The following is a 23,353-nucleotide window of genomic DNA, read 5'->3' as shown; positions in this document are numbered from 1 at the left end:
TTGAATTTTTGCAGCTATAGACAAGCAAATACATTAGGCTCTTATTTACCACTAGGGAAATAAGTGATGTAAAGAATCAACCAAAAAAACTCCCCAGAAGTTTGAAGCTTCTACTTTGATTGTAAATCTGTAGTTGCTATGTATGCCTGAGTTATCTTAGTGTCAAACTAACAAATGCAATAACATATTTATTGTTTCCAATTTGTGTTTATTTTTATATTAATATGGAATGTATTTGCTTTTAATTAACTTCTAAAAGCAAGGGGGGCTGGTATCTGCAGTTCTATTTAACAAACCATTTTTTTTCCACAGGAAGAATAGACAGGACACATGTCAGACTTTTTTTTTTTCCTTTCTCTTTTCTTTCTTTTTTTTTTTCCCCTCCCCTAACAACCAAAAGCACTTTGTTATGTAGTACTGCTCTGTGATTTTCATATCTTTGTCCTTTTGTGGTAATTTCAGGAAGGCCATGCACTCAGCTGCAGCTTCTGAACCCAGAAAGATTTGCCCGGCTCATTAAAGAAGTTATGAATAGTGTGTGGCCTGGCAGAGACATGGTGGTACAATGGTATCCAGGTTTGGAAGACAAAAGTCACCCATCAGTTTCCTGGCTTAAGATGGTCTGGAAGAACCTGTATATACATTTTTCTGATGACTTGAGTGTGTTTGATGACATGCCGCTTATTCCCAAGACACCGCTGGAGGAAAACCAAATGTCTGTGGAACTGGTTAGATTTAGGAATCCATCACCTATCATTCTGGAAGATGAATCTGAGACTCAGCTCCCGGAATATTTAGCTGATATTATTCAGAAAGTTGGTGGAGTTGTACTTAAGAAGCTGGATATTTCTATCCAACATCCACTTATAAAAAAATACGTGCATCCACCATTACCAAGTGCTGTTTTACAAATAATGGAAAAAATGTCCTTACAGAAACTATGCAATCAGGTTGCATCATTCCCATCAACGCATAAAGATGCTCTTAGGGCATTCTTAGCGAGTTTAACTGATGCAAGTGAAAAAGAGAGAAGAATTATTCAGGAATTGCTAATATTTAAAAAAATTGAAAAATCATCTGATGAAAGTGTCCCTGTTTTTACTGGGCTAAAAGGTAGTAAGGTATTACACCACACTGCCAAAATACCTCCTGGTCTAAGATTTTCTATTCCAGTAATTGACAGCAGTGATGAAGCTACTATTCGTTTAGCTAACCTGCTAAAAATAGAACAGCTAAAGAGCACAGATTGCTTGAAATTTGTTATACAAGACATAAGAAGTGATTTTTATTCATACAGTGAAACAACACAGATAATGCAATGGGTTCTTGAAAATCTGACTTTTCTGAAAAATGAGAATACAGATGTGATAGATTGGCTGACATCACTAAAGTTTATTAAGGTTTCACAGGAAGGGGTAATGTCAGCAAATGAACTCTTTGATCCTGAGGTAGAACTTCTGCAAAATTTGTTTTATTCTGAGGAGGAAATTTGCTTCCCTCCTGCTATCTTTATGTCTTCAGATATACTTCATTCTTTGAGGCAAATAGGCTTAAAAAATGAGGCTAATCTTGAGGAAAGTGATATTCTGAGAGTGGCAAATAAAATTGAAAGTTTGCATGCGAACTCTAACACCAATCATGATTTACTGTTAAGAAAAGCTAGAACTCTTTTGATGATTTTGAACAAAAACCATACACTGCTTCACTCATCTGAAACAAAAGCTGCACTGAAAAAAATAAAATGGATTCCTGCATCTAAGGAAAGACCTCCAAATTATCCAGGATCCTTAGTTTGGAAAGGAGATCATTGTAGCCTGTGTTTGCCACCAGAAATGTGTGATATATCTCATGCAATTTTAGTTGGTTCCTCAGTTCCTCTGGTGGAAAATGTGCTGCTGGATATACAAAAAGCACTTGGCATCCCCACTAAGCCCAGCATAAAAGCAGTCTTAAAACATTTCAAGGTGGTGGTTGATTGGCACGGTTCTAAAACCTTCAGTGATGAGGACTATTATCAGTTTCAGCATATCTTGCTTGAGATTTATGGATTTATGCATGATCATCTAGAAGAAGGCAAAGAAGCTTTTAAAGCCCTGAAATTTCCCTGGGTTTGGACAGGTAAAACATTTTGTTCCCTCACACAAGCAGTGATAAAGTCAGTACCTGATCTTGATCTCCAGCCTTACCTACATTATGTGCCAAAAACTATGGCAAAATTTCACCAGTTATTTAAATACTGTGGTTCAATTGAGCAGTTAACGCCAGACCATGTTTCTATGGTCATTCAGAAAATATATCTAAAAAGTGAGCAGTGTCTCTCAGAACAAGAGAGCAAACAAAATCTTCACATTATGTTGAGCATCATAAGGTGGCTGTACAGCAATCAGATTCCTGCAAGTCTGCATACACCCATGCCACTGTACAGTGGCAAACTTCCTTACAAACTTGCAATGAGGCCAATTCATGAGTGCTGTTACTGTGATATCAAAGTTGATGACTTAAATGATTTGCTTGAAGATTCTGTTGAGCCAATAATTTTGGTGCATGAAGACATACCAATGAAAACTGCTGAGTGGTTAAATGTCCCATGCCTTAGCACAAGATTGATTAATCCAGAAAATATGGGATTTGAGCAATCTGGGCAAAGAGAGCCTCTGACTGTAAGAATTAAGAACATTTTGGAAGAATACCCTTCAATTTCAGATATCTTTAAAGAACTTCTTCAAAATGCTGATGATGCCAATGCAACAGAATGTAATTTCCTGATTGACATGAGAAGAAATATGGATATAAGGGAGAATCTTCTGGATCCAGGAATGGCAGCGTGTCATGGTCCAGCTTTGTGGTCATTCAATAATTCTGAGTTTTCAGATTCTGATTTTCTAAATATAACTCGATTAGGAGAGTCTTTAAAAAGGAGTGAAGTTGACAAAGTAGGAAAATTTGGACTGGGATTCAATTCTGTTTATCATATCACTGATGTTCCTATTATTTTGAGCCGGGAGTTCATGATTATGTTTGATCCAAATGTTAACCATATCAGTAAGCATATTAGAGATAAATCTAACCCTGGGATCAAAATCAACTGGAGTAAACAACAGAAGAGGCTGCGAAAATTTCCCAATCAGTTTAAGCCATTTATAGGAGTTTTTGGTTGCCAATTACCACTGTCTGTAGAATCTCCTTACAGCTACAAAGGAACACTTTTCAGGCTGTCCTTTAGAACTCAGCAGGAAGCTAAAGTGAGCGAAGTCAGTAGTGCATCTTACAATACAGCAGACATTTATTCTCTTGTGGACGAATTTAGCATTTGCGGTCATAGACTGATAATATTTGCTCAGAGTGTAAATTCAATGGTTTTGAAATACTTGAAAATTGAGGCAGATGATCCTGGGGTGGCACAAGATGTTGTCACTATAAAAAAAAATCTCTGTTCTTCCAAAGCCTTGACTGCACCAAATATAAGTGTTTTAAAGGAAGCAGCTAAACTCATGAAGGTCTGCAGCAGCAGTAATAAAAAGCTTCCCACTGAAACACCAAAGTCCTCGTGTATCTTGCAGATCGTAGTAGAAGAATTTCACCATGTATTCAGGCGGATTGCTGATTTACAGTCTCCACTCTTCAGAGGTACAGAAGATGACCCAGCTTCTTTCTTTGAAATGGCTAAATCGGGACAGATGAAAAGATCAGCTGATGAATTGCCACAGAAAACAGTAGATTCAACAACATGGCTTATATGTTCTTGTATGGACGTTGCAGATGCTTTAAAATTTTCATTACATGAAAGTGGACGAAGATTAGGTCTTGTTCCCTGTGGTGGAGTAGGAGTGTTGCTGTCTGAAACCCAGGATCAAAAGTGGCTTGTGAAACCTAATTGCAACACCATAGGTGAAGTGTTCTGCTATTTACCTCTACGAATAAAAACAGGCTTACCTCTTCATATAAATGGCTGCTTTGCAGTTACTTCAAATCGGAAAGAAATTTGGAAAACGGACACGAAAGGAAGGTGGAATACAGTATTCATGAGGCATGTTATTGTAAAAGCCTACATAGAAGCACTTTGTGTTCTACGTGACATGGCAATCAATGGCGAGCTAGTTGACTACAGTTACTGTGCAGTGTGGCCAGATCCTGATTCAGTTCATGATGATTTTTCTGTAATTTGTCAAGGGTTTTATGAAGACATAGCTCATATGAAAAGCAAAGAAGGAATCAAAGTATTTTCTGATGGTTTCTCTTGGGTTTCCATGAAGAACGTAAGGTTTTTAGATGACTCAATACTCAAACGACCAGATGTTGGACCATCAGCCTTTAAGATCTTTCTGAAGTACCTTAAGAGAACTGGTTCCAAAAATCTGTGTGCTGTAGATCTCCCATCTTGGGTAAAGACAGGATTTGAAGAAGCAGGATGCAAATACATATTATTGGAGAACACTTTCTCTGAGAAACAGTTCTTTTCTGAGGTATTTTTCCCTAATGTTCAGGAGATTGATGCAGAGCTGCGTGATCCTTTGATGCGTTATGTTCTCAATGAAAAAGTTGAGGAGTTCTCAGGAATTCTTCGTGTTACTCCCTGTATTCCCTGTTCGTTGGATGGACATCCATTAGTGACACCATCAAGACTGATCCATCCTGAAGGAAGAGTTGCAAAGTTATATGATGCCGAAGATGGAAGATTTCCTTATGGCACCACTCAGGATTATCTTAACCCAGTTATTTTGGTTAAACTTGTTCAGTTGGGAATGGCTAAAGATGATATTTTATGGGAAGATCTGATAGAACGTGCAGAGTCAGTAGCTGAAGTCAACAAGATTGATCATGCTGCAGCTTGTCTCAGAAGCAGTGTTATATTGAGTCTCATTGATGAAAAACTAAAATCTAGGGACACCAGAGCTAAGGAGTTTGCTGCAAAATGTCAAAGCATCCCTTTCCTTCCTTTCCTTAGCAAGCCAGCAGGCTTCTCACTGCACTGGAAAGGCAGCGATTTTCAGTCTGAAGCGATGTTTTCAGCCACTGATCTTTTCACTGCTGATCATCAAGATGTAGTTTGCTTAATACAACCAATTCTTAATGAAAATTCCCACTCCTTCAAAGGCTGTGGTGCTTTGTCATTAGCTGTCAAAGAATTTTTGGGTTTACTGAAGAAACCAGCTGTTGATTTGGTCATAAATCAGTTAGAAGAAGTTGCAAAGTCATTTGATGGTATCACATTATATCAAGAAAACATCACTAATGCTTGTTACAAATATCTGCATGAAGCAATGTTACAGAATGAGTCAGCAAAAGCTATGATAATTGAACAACTGACAAACTGTAGTTTTATTCTGGTTGAGAATGTGTATGTTGACCCAACAAAAGTCTCTTTTCATTTGAATTTTGAAGCAGCGCCCTATCTCTATCAGTTGCCTAATAAATATAAAAATAGTTTCCGTGAGCTATTTGAAAGTGTGGGTGTAAGACAGGCTTTTACAGTTGAAGATTTTGCTGTAGTTCTGGAATTAATAAACCAGGAAAGAGGGACCAAACAACTAACAGAAGACAACTTTCAGCTTTGCAGGAGAATAATTAGTGAAGGAATATGGGGCCTCATTAGAGAGAAGAAGCAGGAATTTTGTGAGAAGAAGTATGGTGAGATTTTGTTACCTGATACTCGTCTAGCACTTCTGCCTGCAAAATCTTTGTGTTACAATGACTGTCCGTGGATTAAAGTTAAAGACACAACTGTTAAATATTGTCATGGTGATATTCCAAGAGAAGTTGCAGTAAAGCTTGGAGCAATACCAAAACGCCATAAAGCTTTAGAAAGATATGCATCCAATATCTGTTTTACTACCCTTGGAACAGAATTTGGCCAGAAAGAAAAATTGACAAGTAGAATTAAAAGCATTCTTAATGCCTACCCTTCAGAAAAAGAAATGCTGAAAGAGCTCCTTCAGAATGCAGATGATGCAAAAGCTACAGAGATCTGTTTTGTGTTTGATCCTAGACAGCATCCAGCGGATAGAATATTTGATGAGAAATGGGCACCACTTCAAGGACCAGCACTGTGTGTTTACAACAATCAGCCTTTTACAGAAGATGATATTCGAGGGATTCAGAACCTTGGAAAAGGTACAAAAGTAGGAAATCCCTGCAAAACTGGACAATATGGTATAGGTTTTAATTCTGTTTATCATATTACTGATTGCCCTTCTTTCATATCTGGCAATGATATACTTTGTATTTTTGATCCTCATGCTAGATATGCACCAGGTTCAACATCAACAAGTCCTGGCCGCATGTTTAGAGATTTAGATGCAGATTTCAGAACGCAGTTCTCAGACGTACTGGACCTCTACTTAGGAGATCACTTTAAACTGGATAATTGCACAATGTTTAGGTTTCCTCTTCGAAATGGAGACATGGCGAAAGTATCAGAGATTTCCTCAGTCCCGTGCTCAGATAGAATGGTCCAAAATCTTTTAGATAAGCTGCGTACAGATGGAGCAGAACTCTTAATGTTTTTGAACCATATGGAAAAAATTTCTATTTGTGAGATAGAAAAAACAACAGGAGCACTGAATGTGCTCTATTCTGTACAAGGCAAAATCACTGATGGAGACAGACTGAAACGAAAGCAATTCCATGCATCTGTAATTGACAGTGTAACTAAAAAAAAGCAGCTAAGTGAAATACCTGTGCAACAGATTACTTACACAATGGATACGGAAGACTCTGAAGGAAATCTTACAACTTGGTTAATTTGTAACAGGTCAGGCTTTTCTGCCATGGAAAAAGTATCCAAAAGTGTGGTTTCAGCCCACAAGAATGAGGACATTACTCTTTTTCCACGTGGTGGGGTAGCAGCTTGCATTACTCACAATTACAAAAAACCCCATAGAGCGTTCTGTTTCTTACCGTTATCATTAGAAACTGGATTACCTTTTCATGTGAATGGACACTTTGCTCTGGATTCTGCAAGAAGAAATCTGTGGCGTGATGACAATGGTGTTGGAGTAAGAAGTGACTGGAATAGTAGCTTAATGACAGCACTGATAGCACCGGCCTATGTTGAACTGTTGATTCAGCTGAAGAAACGGTATTTTCCAGGCACTGATCCTACAGTATCAGTGCTGCAAAACACACCTGTTCATGTTGTGAAAGACACTTTAAAAAAATTTTTATCCTTCTTTCCGGTTAATAGACTTGATATTCAGCCGGATTGGTATTGTTTGGTGAAAGCAGTTTACAGTTGCATATATGAAGATTTGAAGCGTCTTTTACCTGTTATGCGAGCTCCAAATATCGATGGTTCTGATTTGCATTCTGCTGTTATCATCACATGGGTTAACATGTCTACTGTGAACAAAGGCAGGCCATTCTTTGACAATTTACTACAAGATGAATTGCAGCATCTCAAAAATACAGAATACAACATCACAACACGGAAGACAGTAGCTGAAAATGTTTACAGACTCAAGCATTTACTCTTAGAAATTGGATTTAATTTGGTATATAACTGTGATGAAACTGCAAATCTTTACCACTGTTTGGTAGATGCAGATATTCCTGTCACCTATGTGACACCTGCTGACGTCCGACTATTTCTGATGACATTTTCTTTTCCAGACTCTAATTGCCACATTGGAAAGTTACCCTGTCGTCTTCAGCAGACAAATTTGAAACTCTTCCATAGTCTCAAACTTCTGGTTGACTACTGTTTTAAAGATGCAGAAGAAAACGAAATTGTAATTGAGGGCTTGCCACTCCTTATTACTCTTGACAACGTTTTGCAAGTTTTTGATTCAAAGCGACCGAAGTTCCTAACGACATACCATGAACTGATTCCATCTCGCAAGGATCTCTTTATGAACACATTGTATTTGAGATACAACAGTATTTTACTTAGCAGTGAGGTAGCGAAAGTCTTTGATATCAAAAGTTTTGCTGAATTGTTATCATCTGTGTTACCTAGGGAATATAAAACTAGAAATTGTATGAAATGGAAGGAGAACTTTGCAAGTGAATCTTGGCTTAAAAATGCCTGGCATTTTATTAGTGAGTCTATAAATATTAAGGAAGAGCAAGAAGATATGCAAGCAAAATTTGATGATGTTGTTGAAACCTTGAAGGACTGGACTTTGCTCCCAGGTGTAAGGTTTACTGTCTCAGCTAATCATCTTGTTGTGCCAGAGTGTGATGTTCTGCTGCCCCTCAGCATTATGCATACAGCTGTTTTTCCAAATGCTCAGAGCGATAAAGTCTTTCATGCTTTAATGAAAACAGGCTGTATTCAGCTGGCATTGAACAAAATTTGTTCCAAAGACAGTGCTTTAGTGCCTTTGTTGTCAGGATGTACAGCAAATATAGATAATCCTTCAAGCATTCTGAAAGCCATACAACATATGATACAGACATCAACTTTTAGGACTGAAAAGTTAGCAGAAAGTGACTTTGAGGCTCTCTTAATGTACTTCAATTGCAATTTATGTCACTTGACATCTCAGGATGACATTAAAATTTTAAAGTCTCTTCCATGTTATAAATCGATCAGTGGCCGATACATCAGTATTTCAAAATATGGGATGTGTTATGTTCTCACGAAAAGCATTCCATCAGTAGAAGTAGACAGATGGACACAGTCTACTTCATCAGCTTTTCTTGAAGAGAAGGTTCATTTGAAAGATTTGTATACTGTGCTTGGCTGTGTCTCTGTGGATGATCTTGAAGTGTACTTGAAACATCTTTTGCCAAAAATTGAAAGTCTGTCTTATGATGCAAAATTAGAACACTTGATCTACTTAAAGAATAGGCTAACTAGCATTGAAGAAGCTTCAGAAATGAAAGAACAGCTGTTTGAAAAGCTTGAAGGCATTTTGATCATTCATGATGTAAGCAGTAGATTAAAACCTGCAAAATATTTTTATGACAGGACTGTGAAAGTCTTTGAAGTTATGCTTCCTGAAAAATTCTTCATACCTCAAGATTTTTTTAAGAAACTAGAGCAGCTTACAAAACCGAAAAATCAAGCTGCGTTCCTTCCATCATGGGTAACTTTTCTACGACATATCGGATTGAAATTCATAATTTCACAGCAACAGTTATTACAGTTTGCTAAGGAGATCAGCATGCGAGCGAATACAGAAAACTGGTCTAAAGAAACACTACAGAATACTGTCGATGTCCTCCTTCATCACATATTTCAAGAAAGAACTGACCTTTTGTCAGGGAATTTTCTGAAAGAATTGTCATTAATTCCTTTTCTATGCCCTGAACGAGCTCCAGCAGAATTTGTTAGATTTCATCCTCAGTATCAAGAAGTCAACGGGACACTTCCTCTTATACGATTTAATGGGGCACAGGTGAATCCTAAATTCAAACAGACTGATGTGTTGCAGTTGCTGTGGACTTCGTGTCCCATTCTTCCTGAGAAAGCAACACCTTTAAGCATCAAAGAGCAAGAGGGAAGTAGTCTTGGTGCGCAAGAACAACTCGAGCAAGTTTTAACTATGCTGAATGTTAATTTGGACCCTCCCCTGGACAAAGTTATCAATAACTGCAGGAACATATGCAATATAACAACTTTGGATGAGGACATGGTGAAAACTAGGGCTAAGGTCCTGAGAAGCATTTATGAATTTCTTAGTACAGAGAAAAGGGAATTCCGCTTTCAGCTTCGAGGTGTTTCTTTTGTAATGGTGGAAGAAGGCTGGAAGCTCCTTAAGCCTGAAGAGGTGGTAATAAACCTTGAGTATGAATCTGATTTTAAACCTTATCTTTACAAACTTCCTTTAGAACTTGGTACTTTCCATCAATTATTTAAGCATTTGGGTACTGAAGATATTATTTCAACAAAGCAATATGTTGAAGTTTTAGGTCGCATATTCAAGAGCTCTGAAGGAAAGCAATTGGATCCTAATGAAATGCGCACAGTTAAGAGAGTAGTTTCTGGCCTGTTCAAAAGTCTTCAGAATGATTCTGTCAAGGTTAGGAATGACCTTGAGAATATGAGGGATTTTGCCCTTTACCTCCCCAGTCAAGATGGTAGGTTGGTAAAGTCTAGTATCTTAGTTTTTGATGATGCACCCCATTACAAAAGCAGAATCCAAGGTAACATTGGTGTGCAAATGCTTGTTGACCTTAGCCAGTGTTACTTGGGCAAAGACCATGGTTTTCACACTAAATTGATAATGTTATTCCCTCAGAAACTGAGGCCTCGCTTACTTAGCAGTATTCTTGAAGAACAATTGGATGAAGAGTCTCCTAAAATTTGTCAGTTTGGAGCATTATGTTCTTTGCAGGGAAGGTTACAGTTACTGTTGTCTTCGGAACAGTTCATCACAGGGCTCATTAGGATTATGAAACATGAAAATGATAATGCTTTTTTAGCTAATGAAGAGAAAGCAATAAGGCTTTGCAAAGCTTTGCGAGAAGGTTTGAAAGTTTCCTGTTTTGAGAAGCTGCAAACAACATTAAGAGTTAAAGGTTTTGCTCCTATTCCCCACAGCAAAAGTGAAACATTTGCTTTCCTGAAGAGGTATGGAAATGCAGTAATACTGCTTTACATACAGCATTCTGACAGCAAAGACATAAATTTCCTGTTAGCATTAGCAATGACCTTAAAATCTGCAACCGACAACCTGATTTCTGATACCTCGTATTTAATTGCCATGCTGGGTTGTAATGATATTTACCGGATTGGTGAGAAGCTTGACAGTTTAGGAGTGAAGTATGACTCTTCTGAGCCATCAAAACTTGAACTACCAACACCTGGCACTCCTATACCATCTGAAATTCACTATACGCTTCTTATGGATCCAATGAATGTCTTTTATCCTGGTGAATATGTTGGTTACCTTGTTGATGCAGAAGGTGGTGATATATATGGATCATATCAACCAACTTACACCTATGCAATCATTGTTCAAGAGGTAGAAAGAGAAGATGATGAAAGTCCCAGTTTTCTAGGGAAGATTTACCAGATTGATATTGGATACAGTGAATATAAAATAGTGAGCTCTCTTGACTTGTACAAATTTTCAAGACCGGAGGAAAGTTCTCAAAGCAGGGATAGCGCACCTTCTACCCCAACCAGTCCTACAGAATTTCCAGCACATGGACCAAGGACAATTCCACCTCTCTTCACTGGTAGAGACAGCCACAAAACAATGTCCTCAAAACATCACTCTCCAAAAAAAATAAAGTCAAACTCATTGCCAGAAATATTAAGGGAAGTGACATCTGTGATTGAACAGGCTTGGAAGCTTCCAGAATCCGAAAGAAAAAAGATTATTAGGAGGCTCTACCTTAAATGGCATCCAGATAAAAATGCAGAGAATCTGGATATAGCTAATGAAGTTTTCAAACATTTACAGAATGAGATTAACAGGCTGGAAAAGCAGGCCTTTATGGATCAAAATATGGACAGAGCCTCGAGAAGACCATTTTCATCCTCTGCTTCTCGATTTCAGTCAGACAAATTTTCCTTTCAGAGGTTTTATACTTCATGGAATCAAGAAGCAACAAGTCACAAATCTGAAAGGCAACAGTATAAAGAAAAGTGTCCATCTTCCACGGGGCCATCTTCCTCGCAACGCTTTTTCGTCCCACCTACATTCAGGTCTGTTGGCAATCCTGTAGAGGCACGTCGATGGCTCAGGCAGGCCCGAGCTAACTTTTCAGCTGCAAGAAATGACCTTCATAAAAATGCCAACGAATGGGTATGCTTTAAGTGCTACCTTTCTACTAAACTAGCCTTGATTGCAGCTGACTACGCTGTGAAGGGCAAATCTGACAAAGACGTAAAACCAGCAGCCCTGGCACAAAAAATAGAGGAATATAGTCAGCAACTTGAAGGGCTTACAAATGATGTTCAGACATTGGAAGCTTATGGAGTAGATAGCTTAAAAACTAGGTATCCTGACTTACTTCCTTTCCCACAGATTCCCAATGACAGGTTTACTTCAGAAGTTGCTATGAGAGTGATGGAATGTACTGCTTGCATCATCATAAAACTTGAAAACTTTATACAACAAAAGGTATAAGGGATATGAAGAGTTTAGGGAACTGTTTTGTCAAGAGCTTAGGTGTTTCGTGTGATGAGATACAAATGCAACTGTGCAGATTACTGATCATCCAAGAGGTTACACATTGCCTAGCAGTTTAAAAGTGTAGTGCACAAAGGCGGACGGTACTGAAGTACTTAGAATTGAAATGTATTTAAATGTGGTTTTTTTTTTTTTTTTTTTTTTTAAACTGAGCCTGCTGTATAAGCAAACTGTAAAACATGAATATTTTTTAAAATTTGCAAGGAAACTGAGCTGCAAAAATTAGCTGTATGTACAATATTGTGATTAATTGGCATATTATTGAACTGCACTTTATATAACCAAAGCTTAGCTTTCTGTTAGAAGAAGCCTGTAATTATAACTCCTTATTAGATTTTATTTCATTTAATATAATGTTTCCAAAATGGTAATGTCAGTTTTCAGTGTACTAATCTTAAGACTGGACATACAATGAAATAGGAGATGGGATGGAAATTAAAATAATTTTGGAGGTATTGCTCCAAAGCATTTCTGTAATCTTTTGTGTTCTGTGGTTATCAGCTGGATCTGATTATCGATTTGCTGCACCATCACGTTGTGAACATTTAAAGGATAGTTCAGTACCTGTGAACTGGTACAGTTATTTTAATGCTGAATAATGATACTTGATTTAACATGCAACTTCATGTTATGCATTGATTGCATTTACTTTTATTATAAAATAATTATTTAATTTACTTTTTTTTTCTAGAGCCTGTCATCTTTTGTTTAATGAAAAATGCATGCGGATGATATAAAACTGATGAACATTATTATATGGTGTTTTATGATTTTTTTTGAACACCAAAACTGTTTTCAGACATCTAAATGCTTGAGTTTCTTTTCTTCCCCGCCCCGCCCCTGGTGTGTGTGTGCCTTTGTGTGTGTACATAAATATATATATATTTTTCCACAAACATTGATAATAGTACAATTCAGTAACCCATTTTTGGTGTACACTGAGCACTGGTTTTTGTTACATGTTTAAGGGTGCTGCAAGGTAATGCTCTTTTTATTTTGCTGTTCACTACAGCCCTAAAGAAGTCTGATTTTTAGTTCACAGTCTTTGTTTTATTGTTTGTAATACTTTTGGTAATGTCATGCAATATGTTCAACATTAGCTGTTTGTAAAAAAAACTTTAAAAAAATAAAAAAAATATGGAAGGATAATGCTAAATGGAGGGATTACTCTTTGCTGGATCAGTCACATTTGACATAAATGTTAAATGCTTTCCAGTGACAGGCTATTACAATTGTTCACTTGACAGCACAGTGAAACCATAATTTTAACTTACAGAATACAAAGGAAAATAAACCACAGTGAGCTTGCAGGGCTGATAGAGCTGTGATAGTGTTGTAATCAAAAAACAAAACAAAACCTATGATGAAGGCTTCTTCAGTTTTGTGCAAATTATAAATGGCTTGTTCTCTTCTGAAAAACCTCACAAATTGTAGTGGGAGAAAATGTGATGTTTGGAAAACAATACTGCTTCTGATTGTGAAGCCCTATTATTATTTCTGCTATTAGATAATAAGTGCCATAATTTTAATAAAGAAAAATGCAAACATGTATTTCAGTCTGATGTGTTTTGGTTTTATTAAGTAGACTAAATTTACCTATTATTTCAAGCTTTCTTTTATACAGGTAAATACACAATCTTTTTTTCAATTAATTCTGAAAAAATATACAAATATTATTAAAAAGCAAAAAGCTATTTTCTTGCAATGACAAATGTTTGCAGTTTTCTCAAAGAAATTGTACATTTTGATGGTTTTTCTTTTCAATAAATAGCATTTAAGTAAAACACAAATCATGGTGTGCCATGAAATAAATCAGTTAGTTAATTCCCTACGTTTTTTAAATAGATTCCTTTGTGGCTCTTACTTTGTGCATTGTCAGGCTGTATTCAGGGTAAGCAAAACACTAACAAAAAGAAACAGTTCCTGTGCTTTTCAGTTTAAATGGAGCTAAAACATAAGGTAGCATGCAAACAAGAGAGGAGCAACATGAACTCTCAGTTTTAGGTGAGATCTTGAGGAAGGAGATCTTTTAAGCACATAACTGAGTATTGTAAGTGACTTACGTTGCCTTACCAATATTGTTATGAACGACTAAACTGTCTGTGCAGAACTATTTTTAAAAAAAGTATTTTATTTTGTATATATTGTTGAGTGATGACACCGTGAAGAAGAAAATGGTCCCAGTTCTTAGGATCTGGAGCAATTTTAAATATTGAACCAAAGTAAGCAAGGAAACCTGAATGACACAGAAAAATTAATTTATTGTACTATTTCTGGGTTGATAGCATCAATCAGTTGCAAAAAAATTTACGTATGGATGCAGAGAGACAGGCAAGAGTGTCTCAATTGCAAGTCTCTTTTCTTTTTTTAGTTGCTTAACTCACTGTAACAGCTAGCCTAAAGAGTCCTCACGAGACCAGGAAATCCTATTGCGATAGAAACTGATTTCATAAGTGCCATTTAATTCCTGCATAAAAATTAAGAAATAAATAATGAAATAATTGATGCTTCCATTTGGCTCAGCTGGGAGCCTCGGGAAATGCGGAACGTTATTTGTTTCTAAGCTGGGCATGGAAGCTCAGAACAGGTAGTATGTAATGATTCTTTAGTAGGGGTGTGTAGAAGTAAATGTTAGCATGTAGGTTCCACAGAAATACGTTTTACAAGTAACTCTGCACATTACACAAGTTCACAAGGGAGAGAATGTCTTTTCAGCCAGGTATATGTCCTAGTTTATCTTCCACAAGTACCAGTAATGTGTCTAGGAAAAGCAGCTTCGGTAGTCATGTCTCCCAGGATTGTAGTTGTGAGGTTTAGCAAAGATCCTGTAGTGGTTCAGGAAACCGGTTTAACTGTACTTCCATAGCTTAAATCTAAGGAACTGCAGTTGTAATAAGCCTTGGAGGTTTCTTACTCATCTTGTGGAAGCTTTAAAAGTTTTCCTCTCAAACAATGGCATTAGCACCAATTCTAAAAAACACTTGCCTCAGCGATTGGTGACAAGATAGAGACCTTTTATCAACAAAATAGATTTTGCATAGGCAACTACCAAAAGAAAAACAAATGGGTTTGTGGTATAAAGAGATGAAGCTTTGCAATATTTGTGCTCAAATAATCATCAAAATCAAGTTACTATGGTGATGTGAAAATCTGGATTTAAGAGCTATTAGGATAAGGATTACATTCACTTGGTACTTGGGTTGCTTTTAATGAGGCTTAATAAAATCTACTGTAATTGCTCCAATTAAAGGAAGGTAGTATCAGCTTTGAGCTTTCCAATTGCTGGATCTGAACACGTTGAGGATGGCTGGATTGGCATTGTGGAACACAGGCAGAAGTAGTAGTTCAAAAATAGTTAAATGACAGCCACAGTAGATGTTTTCATTTGAAGACTCACATTTTTGTCACATGGAAGTGTCTGTCAATGAGTTTTTCATCAAAACTGCTTATCTTTTTTTTGGTTTGCTTTCTGGGTAATTAATTCAGTAACACTGACACAATTTTTTGCTTATTTTCACCTACTACAGATGAAAACAAAGGAATTACAGATGTCCAGTGAAATCTAATTGTAAAGCATTTTCTAAATTCTGGAAAGTGGTTTTGTAGTTGGGACCAAGATTTTTGTTCATATTTTTAAATATTGTTAATTTCACATTCTTACTCTTGGGAAGATAATTGTGTTTTAAAAATGAAAACATTAATTTAAGCTGTGTTTCATTTGAACACAAAAGAAGCAGCAGACTTTTCAAAATGTATAAAGTTTATTTAAGAACTCAGTTTTCAGTTAATTTTTGCAATTCCTTTTGCATAAATCTATAGGAAGATAGGCAAATGTCAATACTAAAGAACTGTGAAATAGAAACAAAGACGTTTTTGTTTGGGCAATCACCAATAAAGATTTACTACCATTTTAATATTTTTACTTTTCTACTGTGTAACAATCCCAACCAGTTACAAGACTGCTGTAAATAATTCTTTTTGAGGGAAAAAAAATATGCAAACAGTACAATTCATTATGCTGGGTAGTGGGTTTTTTCTTCTCCATTTGGATAACGCTTTTGAAAATAAACTACAAGTGCGTGCTCTCACTTTCCTGTGCCATAATTTTCTGTTAATCTGTAACTATTTACTGAAGTTTGATTCAAGCAGAAGCAATAATTTTGAAATATTAAGGAGAGATGGAATGACACCCACATGGAGAAACCAGAAATTATAATTCAGTGATGTATCAACTATATTGAGATTAACAACAATTCAGATCATCGCGTCAGCTGATTACACTGTGGTAACTTTGGCATAAACTTTGTTTCTCCACTAACTGCACGTAAAAGAAAAAAATCCCAAAGATATTCTTTAGTCACAAGAAGTTGCCATCCATGCTTTAAAAAACATGCACAACTGACATAATGCAACTCTACATTTTCAGTGTCAATTTTGTAGCGTAATGGAAAGAGGAATGAAATTTAAACAACGAAGGGGGCAAGCTGGTGATTTGGATGATGGCAGAACTGAGGACACAGCAGACCTCTTCAGTTTTTCTGTACTACTCAGAATCCACCTGTGAACTGAAGCAAGTCCAAAGGGTTTATCTCCACAAGAAAGGCAGCAGTTACTGCCGTGTCTAACTGAGAGGCCATAACACATAGTCGTGTTGCTAGCCAGGGAACTGCACCCCGATTTTGCTAGCTGTATGCCATGGCTTTGTAAAAATGTTATCTAAAACAGAGCAACTTCAACGTAAGAAGCGGCAACAGAAGTGGCTTACAAATACCCAGTAGTTCAGGGATTAGGTTACTGTTGTGATACATGGAAAGCCTGGATTCAATCCCTTGCTTTGTATTAACTGGCAAATCACATTTGAAAAATGTGCTTCCAAAACAGAAGCTTGAAATGCACAACTGAAAATGTTGTGTTTCCATTGCCAGCAGAATAGGCAGATTGTAACTAACATACTTACTTACAGTATCTGGCTAATATTTAGGAATTAGATTCGGTGAATGAGTAGTTTGGTATGACATGGAAGTGGGCGTGTGTTCCTTGATGTCAGAAACACAGATATGGTGACAATTCAAATGCCTAAGCAGTGGCTGGATCCTCTAAGGGCTGAAGTCCCAGTTTTGCTGTTACACTACATCTGGAAAAGACAGTAGGTAGCCCTCCACGTGACTTGTAGCAGCAGTTTTTAGGTAGCTGGCACATCCAATGGAATTTGCTGTCCTTAAGACTCATACTTTTTATCCAATGAATAACATAACTCTGCTCATAATATGGTTTGCAAAAGCTTGCACATGAAGCTGGAACCACCTAAAATGACTTTAAAGGAATGCTGAAGAGACACGTTTCCGTTGCACTCTGTCTCAGCTGAGGGCTTAGTTGAGAGAGAGATGTAGTTGAGAGACAGTTGAGAGATATAGCTGTAGAGGCGAATATTCCTCTCTGTAGGGCCAACAGCCCTGGGCGCACACCTGGATATATATGTCTAAGCCCAGGAAAAGGGGATTTCAGAAATGGAAGATGTGTGACTTCCTACTTCTCCCTTAGGGACTATGTTAGCCATCAGAGCACTCTCCAAATAGCATGGGTGACCCTGATCCACTTGCCTCCTTTGCCTGAAGGGACCCAAAAGCTAATTTTATGCACGTCTCCTACTTTTCCTATTGAAGTTCTTCTGGTTTGCATTAATTGCTGAGGGCTCCACCCTGCTAATGAAGGACAATTTCAGTATTGCACATTAGACTCATTGGATAAATTACCAAGGCTGCCCTTGGGGCAGGAATTACCCAGGGCTTTACCACAGTAACAGTGGATACTGTTAACTGGGGGCTCTTTCTCAGCTCAGTCTTTTCTGGTACTGGGATCATAACTGAGCGCTGCGTTTCTTTGCTTGTCCACCAGAGCTGAAGTAGCAAGTTTAAAAACCAGCACAGTCTTAGCAGTTCTTTTGTTCTGATTCTCCTGCTCGAAGGATGATGATTCTTTCCTGTAATGGATGGACATTCTGTGTTTAAATAACAACTATGAGTTAAAATCTTTCTGCAAATAGACACCAAGGCACTATGTGATAGCAACTCCTACCTGGGTAATAATATTATTAAGTGTATACAAAATAGCATCAAAGGAGTTAAAACCCCATAAGGTTTAAACAAGAGACTATTAAATCAAATCCTGCTACCCAGAGGTGTGCAAACAATTTATTTGTGTTCAGTGCAACACTGTACAGGGGAATAGGTCTGCAGTGGTGTTTCTCTACAACATCAATAAATAGTTTGGCAACTCTGGTGAGCATCTATTTTGTATCCAAAGTCCTGATGTAAAAAATAATAAAGAGTACTTTTACTCTCTCCATTTGTGATAGTCTCTCACTCTGACAGGATCAGAAATATCAGTCAACAGCTACAGATGGGAATGAAACAGTCCTCTTAATTGAATCCTGTGGGCTGCAAAAAAGGATTTTTTTTTCCCACCGCCCAAACAGTTCCTTGTGTCAGACAATCTGGAGCCACATATTATTTCTCTTTTTACTCGTCCAGCTGGCAAATTGCCTTGTTGAATTAGCATGTCCTAAAATATAAAAGGGTTTCAATGAGTATGCTGGTACAGGCAGAACAACAAACTATTGCTATTATAAAATATACTAACATATTTCTCTGCTGTACAGTGAACAGATTTGAGACACAGGGGGGAGGTATAAATGACTCCTGGAGCTTTTTGTATTAGTTATTTTTATATGAATCTCAGTAATAAGCAAATCAGCATATATGTTGCCAAATTAAAACAGAAAGCTATTAGCAAATTAACACCTTTTACATAGAACTTGTACAAATACCACATTTTTTGTATCTTGTGTTATTGCAAGAACAAAATTGCATAGACCATTTGCTGGCACTTTCTGAATTCCCCAAATAATGCGTTGTCTTAGCAAATAGTTCAAGTAGTTCCCTCAATTTAATTTCACCCACTAATGCAGTAAGTGTTTACATGTAGTGAGAGAAAAAAACCATGTAGCTCAAAAATATTAACAATGACATAATAATCTGACTGAATAATAGTTCAGCAAGGAAACATATTCCTTTTATTTTTTTAATGCTCTCTGTAAGGCTGTTTTCCAAGTGTTACTGACAGAACATATAATTTGATTCAGATCATTGTTCTGAAGTTGAAATGTTATTTGTGCTCTTCTCCTTTCACCCTGTAGTCCAGAACTGTAGATAGAGATTTGTTTCCTAAACTGAAGTACTTTGTTTTTAAAATTCTGAAAATTCTGCTTTCAGTAATGCTCTTCAGCAATAATATAAAACTGAGACTAGCAAGGGGATTGTGCAGCCTCTTCTGGTGCCTCACTGGCAGACACGACTGTATTCTTGGCAAGTGGAGCCCACGCCAGCCACCGACAAGTAGAGTTTTCCGTCCGGACACACGCAGATTTCGTAGAGCCCCTGAGAAATACCAGATCCACCCCTTGTACCCTCAGGCAATTTGGGCAGTCGCACAGTTTCAGCATCGAGCAAAAGCTGCATGGGAGAAAGCATGACAAATGGGCTTGTTAGAGATAATAATGCAATAGCATGTCACAAAATGACTTTGTCTAGGCAGTGGTTTAAGAATAGCCTCCTACTGCCTATAGAGTAGTTATACACAAAGCTGCTCTGAGACTGAGGCTCTGGGCAGACACCAGAACATGGGAGGGATAATCTGGTGTCCATCCTCTTCCTTAGCAGAGACCTCTTGAAGTTCGAAAAGGACAAGTGCAAGGTCCTACATCTGGGTCAGGGAAATCCCAAGCATAGTTACAGGCCAGATGATGAGTGGATTGAAAGCAGACCTGCAGAGGACTTTGGAGTATTGGTGGATGAAAGAACAGTATGACTGGGCAATGTGCACTAGCAGCCCAGAAAGGCAATCACACCCTGGGCTGCATCAAAAGCAGCATGGCCAGCAGGTCGAGGGAGGTGATTCTCCCCCTCTACTCCACTCTCATGAGACCCACCTGGAGCGCTGTGTTCAGCTCTGGGGCCCCCAACAGAAGACAGACATGGACCTGTTGGAGCGAGTCCAGAGCAGGGCCATGAAGATGCTCAGAGGGCTGGAGCACCTCTCCTGTGAAGGCAGGCTGAGGGAGTTGGGGTGGTTCAGCTGGGAGGAGAGAAGGTTCCAGGGACATCTTTGAGCAGCCTTCCAGCACCTAAAGGAACCTCCAGGGAAGCTGGAGCAGGACTTTCTACAAGGGCATGTAGTGACAGGACAAGGGGGAATGGCTTTAAACTGAAAGAGGGCAGATTTAGGTTAGACATTAGGAAGAAATTCTTTCCTGTGAGGGTGGTGAAGCACTGGAAGAGGTTGCCCAGAGAAGTTGTGGATGCCCCATCAAGGCTAGTTCAATGCCAGGCTGGATGGGGCTTTTGAGGAAACTGGTCCAGTGGAAGGCGTCCCTGCCCATGGCAGGGGGGTTGGAACTAGGTGGTCTTTAAGGTCTCTTCCAATCCAGACCATGCTATGATTCTATGACAAGAGTCAGAGCCCCTGCCTGCACACTGAATAGTGGGACATAGATTCTGCTGCTGCTGCTGGACCCAGGTCTGTCCTCTGTCCTGTCCCAAGTGCTGGAACATCACAGCTGTGCCACCTAGTTAAGGATGGACATACAGGCTGGTCTGGAGTTCCTCTGTGGAAGAAGTGGCACTGTACAGCTTCACAGAGGGGATAAACAGGCTGTTGTGTGTTGCGTGCTGCTGCTGCTGGGGCAGCTCTTAATGATGTCTGCAGATACCTCCCTAGTTTAACAACTCTGGGACCGAGTGTCTACCTCTGGGCTGAGGACCATGCTGGGATGCCTGGGGATCACTGTGCTAGGGGGGAGCTGAGCGCTCTCAAAGTTTTATTAGAAAACATTTCTCTAAACTAATACAACATTATGTCATTTGGTAGTAGTATTTAATATGACCCCTATGTAGAAGTCTTATTATTGGCACCATTAATTTTAATATCCTAAAATCTGAGGAATTAAGAGAACTTGAAAGAAAGACTTGAAGTCATTAGCTGTATTCTGACAGCAAGATCAACCAGTTATGGAAACAGAAGAGCTTGTACTCACCACACCATCACTGCTGTGTAGTTTGATATCCATCTGGGAAAGAGCTTCAATATTCCCAGCTTGTGCTTTGATATTAATTCCTCGTGGTGCATCCATGCTCAAAGATCGAGTTGGTGATTCCAGCCTGAAAACAGGAGCAGGAAATCTGAGTAGCACATTCCCATATGTTCCTTTATTTTTGAAAAATAAGTAAATTTTGAACAAGCACTCGAAGGATCTCGCCTGAAGTCGTACAAAAGAAGCAGCTTCTTTTTTCTTCAGGCAGACTTGAAAAAGGAGGTAGCTATTTAAAAACACCAAAGTATTCAAAATGAAAAATACAGATGAATTCATAATACAGACACAAGGTATTATTTCAGAGACAACTTTATGTTATTTCAGTATAAAAGTAATGTATTCTTTAAAACTCAAACCCATTTTTTGATTCTATAGTTTGAATTTATATTCATTTTGACATAATAAGATATTGAAATTAATAAAAATAGTGCAGTCTGGAAGTCTTTTAATCAACAAGAGTTTTGACACTGCTATCAGTCTGCTATCAGTCAAGATAGCAGAACCAAGATTTCACTCTGTGTGTGTGTGTTGTTTAACTAGATGGCATCTGAAAGTTAAAACCCAGTAACTTTATCTGAAATAGAAATTATGCAATAAACCAGAAAGTTGCAAACCCTACAGTGCCACAAGATGGCAGACAGGTACTGTATTAGCTGAGTAATCACCTCGCTGGGTCAGCTGTGCAGCACTAAGGATTTTTATTTTCCAAAGAGATAAGGCTTAGTTTCTTCAGAACGTTGGTATCATTTCCACAGTAAGCAGCAGGGATAGACGTATTAATAAAAAAACATGAGAAGGAAAGAAAAAGCCTAAGCTCAGCAACAAGGTAGTGATTATATTGCTTCTTTTGACCGTCACCTAGAACTGCTTTGCCTGGAGGCACTGGGAACACTGCAGGATCAGGGTTGATACCTACTGGGTTTTGCTCCTGAATATTGGCTCACCCTCCCCAATGACACCAGCCTGAATTTTACATGATCAGCCAACATTAGCCAGATGAATATTAAGGCTAGAGAAAATGAATCAACTGGTGTCCCAGTTCACATCCATGTTACCTCTTCTATTCTGTATGTTTTCTAGAAACGTACAAAACAGTGTGGGTTCCATCCATCGTGCAGAACTCAGACATGTGCCCGGGTTCACAGGTCTGCACGTGCTCACCCACTGTGTCTTCTGGAAATGTGGAGTGGGGGGGTCTGCGCGTGCACGCACTTGCACACGCACTCCCAGCAGATGCTGTGATGGCTCCGTGCATGCTCAACAGCTGCCAGTCTGGACGAGTGGACTGTGTCCCAGCAGCTCCTTTGCTAGGTATGCATCAGGTCACGAGCCCTGACGCTGCCTGCCAATCACACGTTATAGGAATGAAATGATTTTGCACACAATCCTGATGTAGCCGTCTGTTGGGTTTCATTTACTCAGACTGCTTCAGTTCTTATTTCTTTTTGCAGTTAGCTCATTAAAACTAGAATTTAAAGAAGTCAGTTTGTGCTTGTGAGAAATTTCAGTTATATCTTAGAATACTGAAGCAGCTAAATCCAGCTGGTATCTTAAAACCTAAACCCATGATATCTGAGCACAGTCAAGCACAGCCACTGAAACTTCATTTTTTTATCCCCAAATCTGAAAATAACTCTGGCAATACTGGCCTATCACTGCTGGCCAGAGGTAGCAGACGATTCTATCTTCTTTGATCTTCAAAGGTCCCTTCCAATCCAAACCCTGTGACTCTGTGTTTCTACGATCTGCCTCTCCCCGCCATCTCCTGGGTTAGTCACCTTCAATTAGTTTAAACGTCAGATTGATAATTTAAATTCCTAATGATGGATAACTGCATCATAGCTCCATATTGGACATAACCCATGACTCTGAGATGGCATGAACTTCTGCCATGATTATGCTGAGTACAAGGGCACAAGTATGAGTCTGTTCTGTATCAGACATCTAATACAGCATTAGCAATCTTCATTAACTAGTGTTGGTGATTTAAGAACGCTATGACTTATGGGAAATCGGTTTTTCTCTGAGTGATTTACATGGGAGGTTTGTTTCATTGGGGTATTTTTCAGTGCACATTTGTATGCGTTATAAAATGGAGAATTAATGAAAGTTTGTATTT

The 23,353-nt window shown here is 38.4% G+C and overlaps 2 protein-coding genes across 9 annotated transcripts in view; one reads left to right on the top strand and one right to left on the bottom strand.

Moving 5' to 3' along the window:
• The window catches only part of SACS (sacsin molecular chaperone), a 59,848-nt gene extending 46,211 nt beyond the window's left edge, over positions 1-13,637 (top strand). For both annotated transcript variants that reach the window (XM_037375750.1, XM_037375751.1), the window contains one exon: positions 463-13,637. In XM_037375750.1, the coding sequence (XP_037231647.1) occupies positions 463-12,023 (11,561 nt within the window). In that variant the 3' untranslated portion in view covers positions 12,024-13,637. The remainder of the gene's footprint in view (positions 1-462) is intronic.
• A 2,191-nt stretch (positions 13,638-15,828) lies between these two features.
• The window catches only part of SGCG (sarcoglycan gamma), a 138,857-nt gene continuing 131,332 nt past the window's right edge, over positions 15,829-23,353 (bottom strand). For all 7 annotated transcript variants that reach the window (XM_037375752.1, XM_037375753.1, XM_037375754.1 and 4 more), the window contains 2 exons: positions 21,178-21,301; positions 15,829-19,597 (listed from right to left, as the gene is read on the bottom strand). In XM_037375752.1, coding sequence (XP_037231649.1) covers positions 19,424-19,597; positions 21,178-21,301 — 298 coding nt within the window. In that variant the 3' untranslated portion in view covers positions 15,829-19,423. The remainder of the gene's footprint in view (positions 19,598-21,177; positions 21,302-23,353) is intronic.

The sequence above is a fragment of the Falco rusticolus genome, chromosome 2, assembly GCF_015220075.1.
Source record: "Falco rusticolus isolate bFalRus1 chromosome 2, bFalRus1.pri, whole genome shotgun sequence".
NCBI classification, from domain to species: Eukaryota; Metazoa; Chordata; class Aves; order Falconiformes; family Falconidae; genus Falco; species Falco rusticolus.
This window is presented reverse-complemented; position numbering and strand designations above follow the sequence as displayed.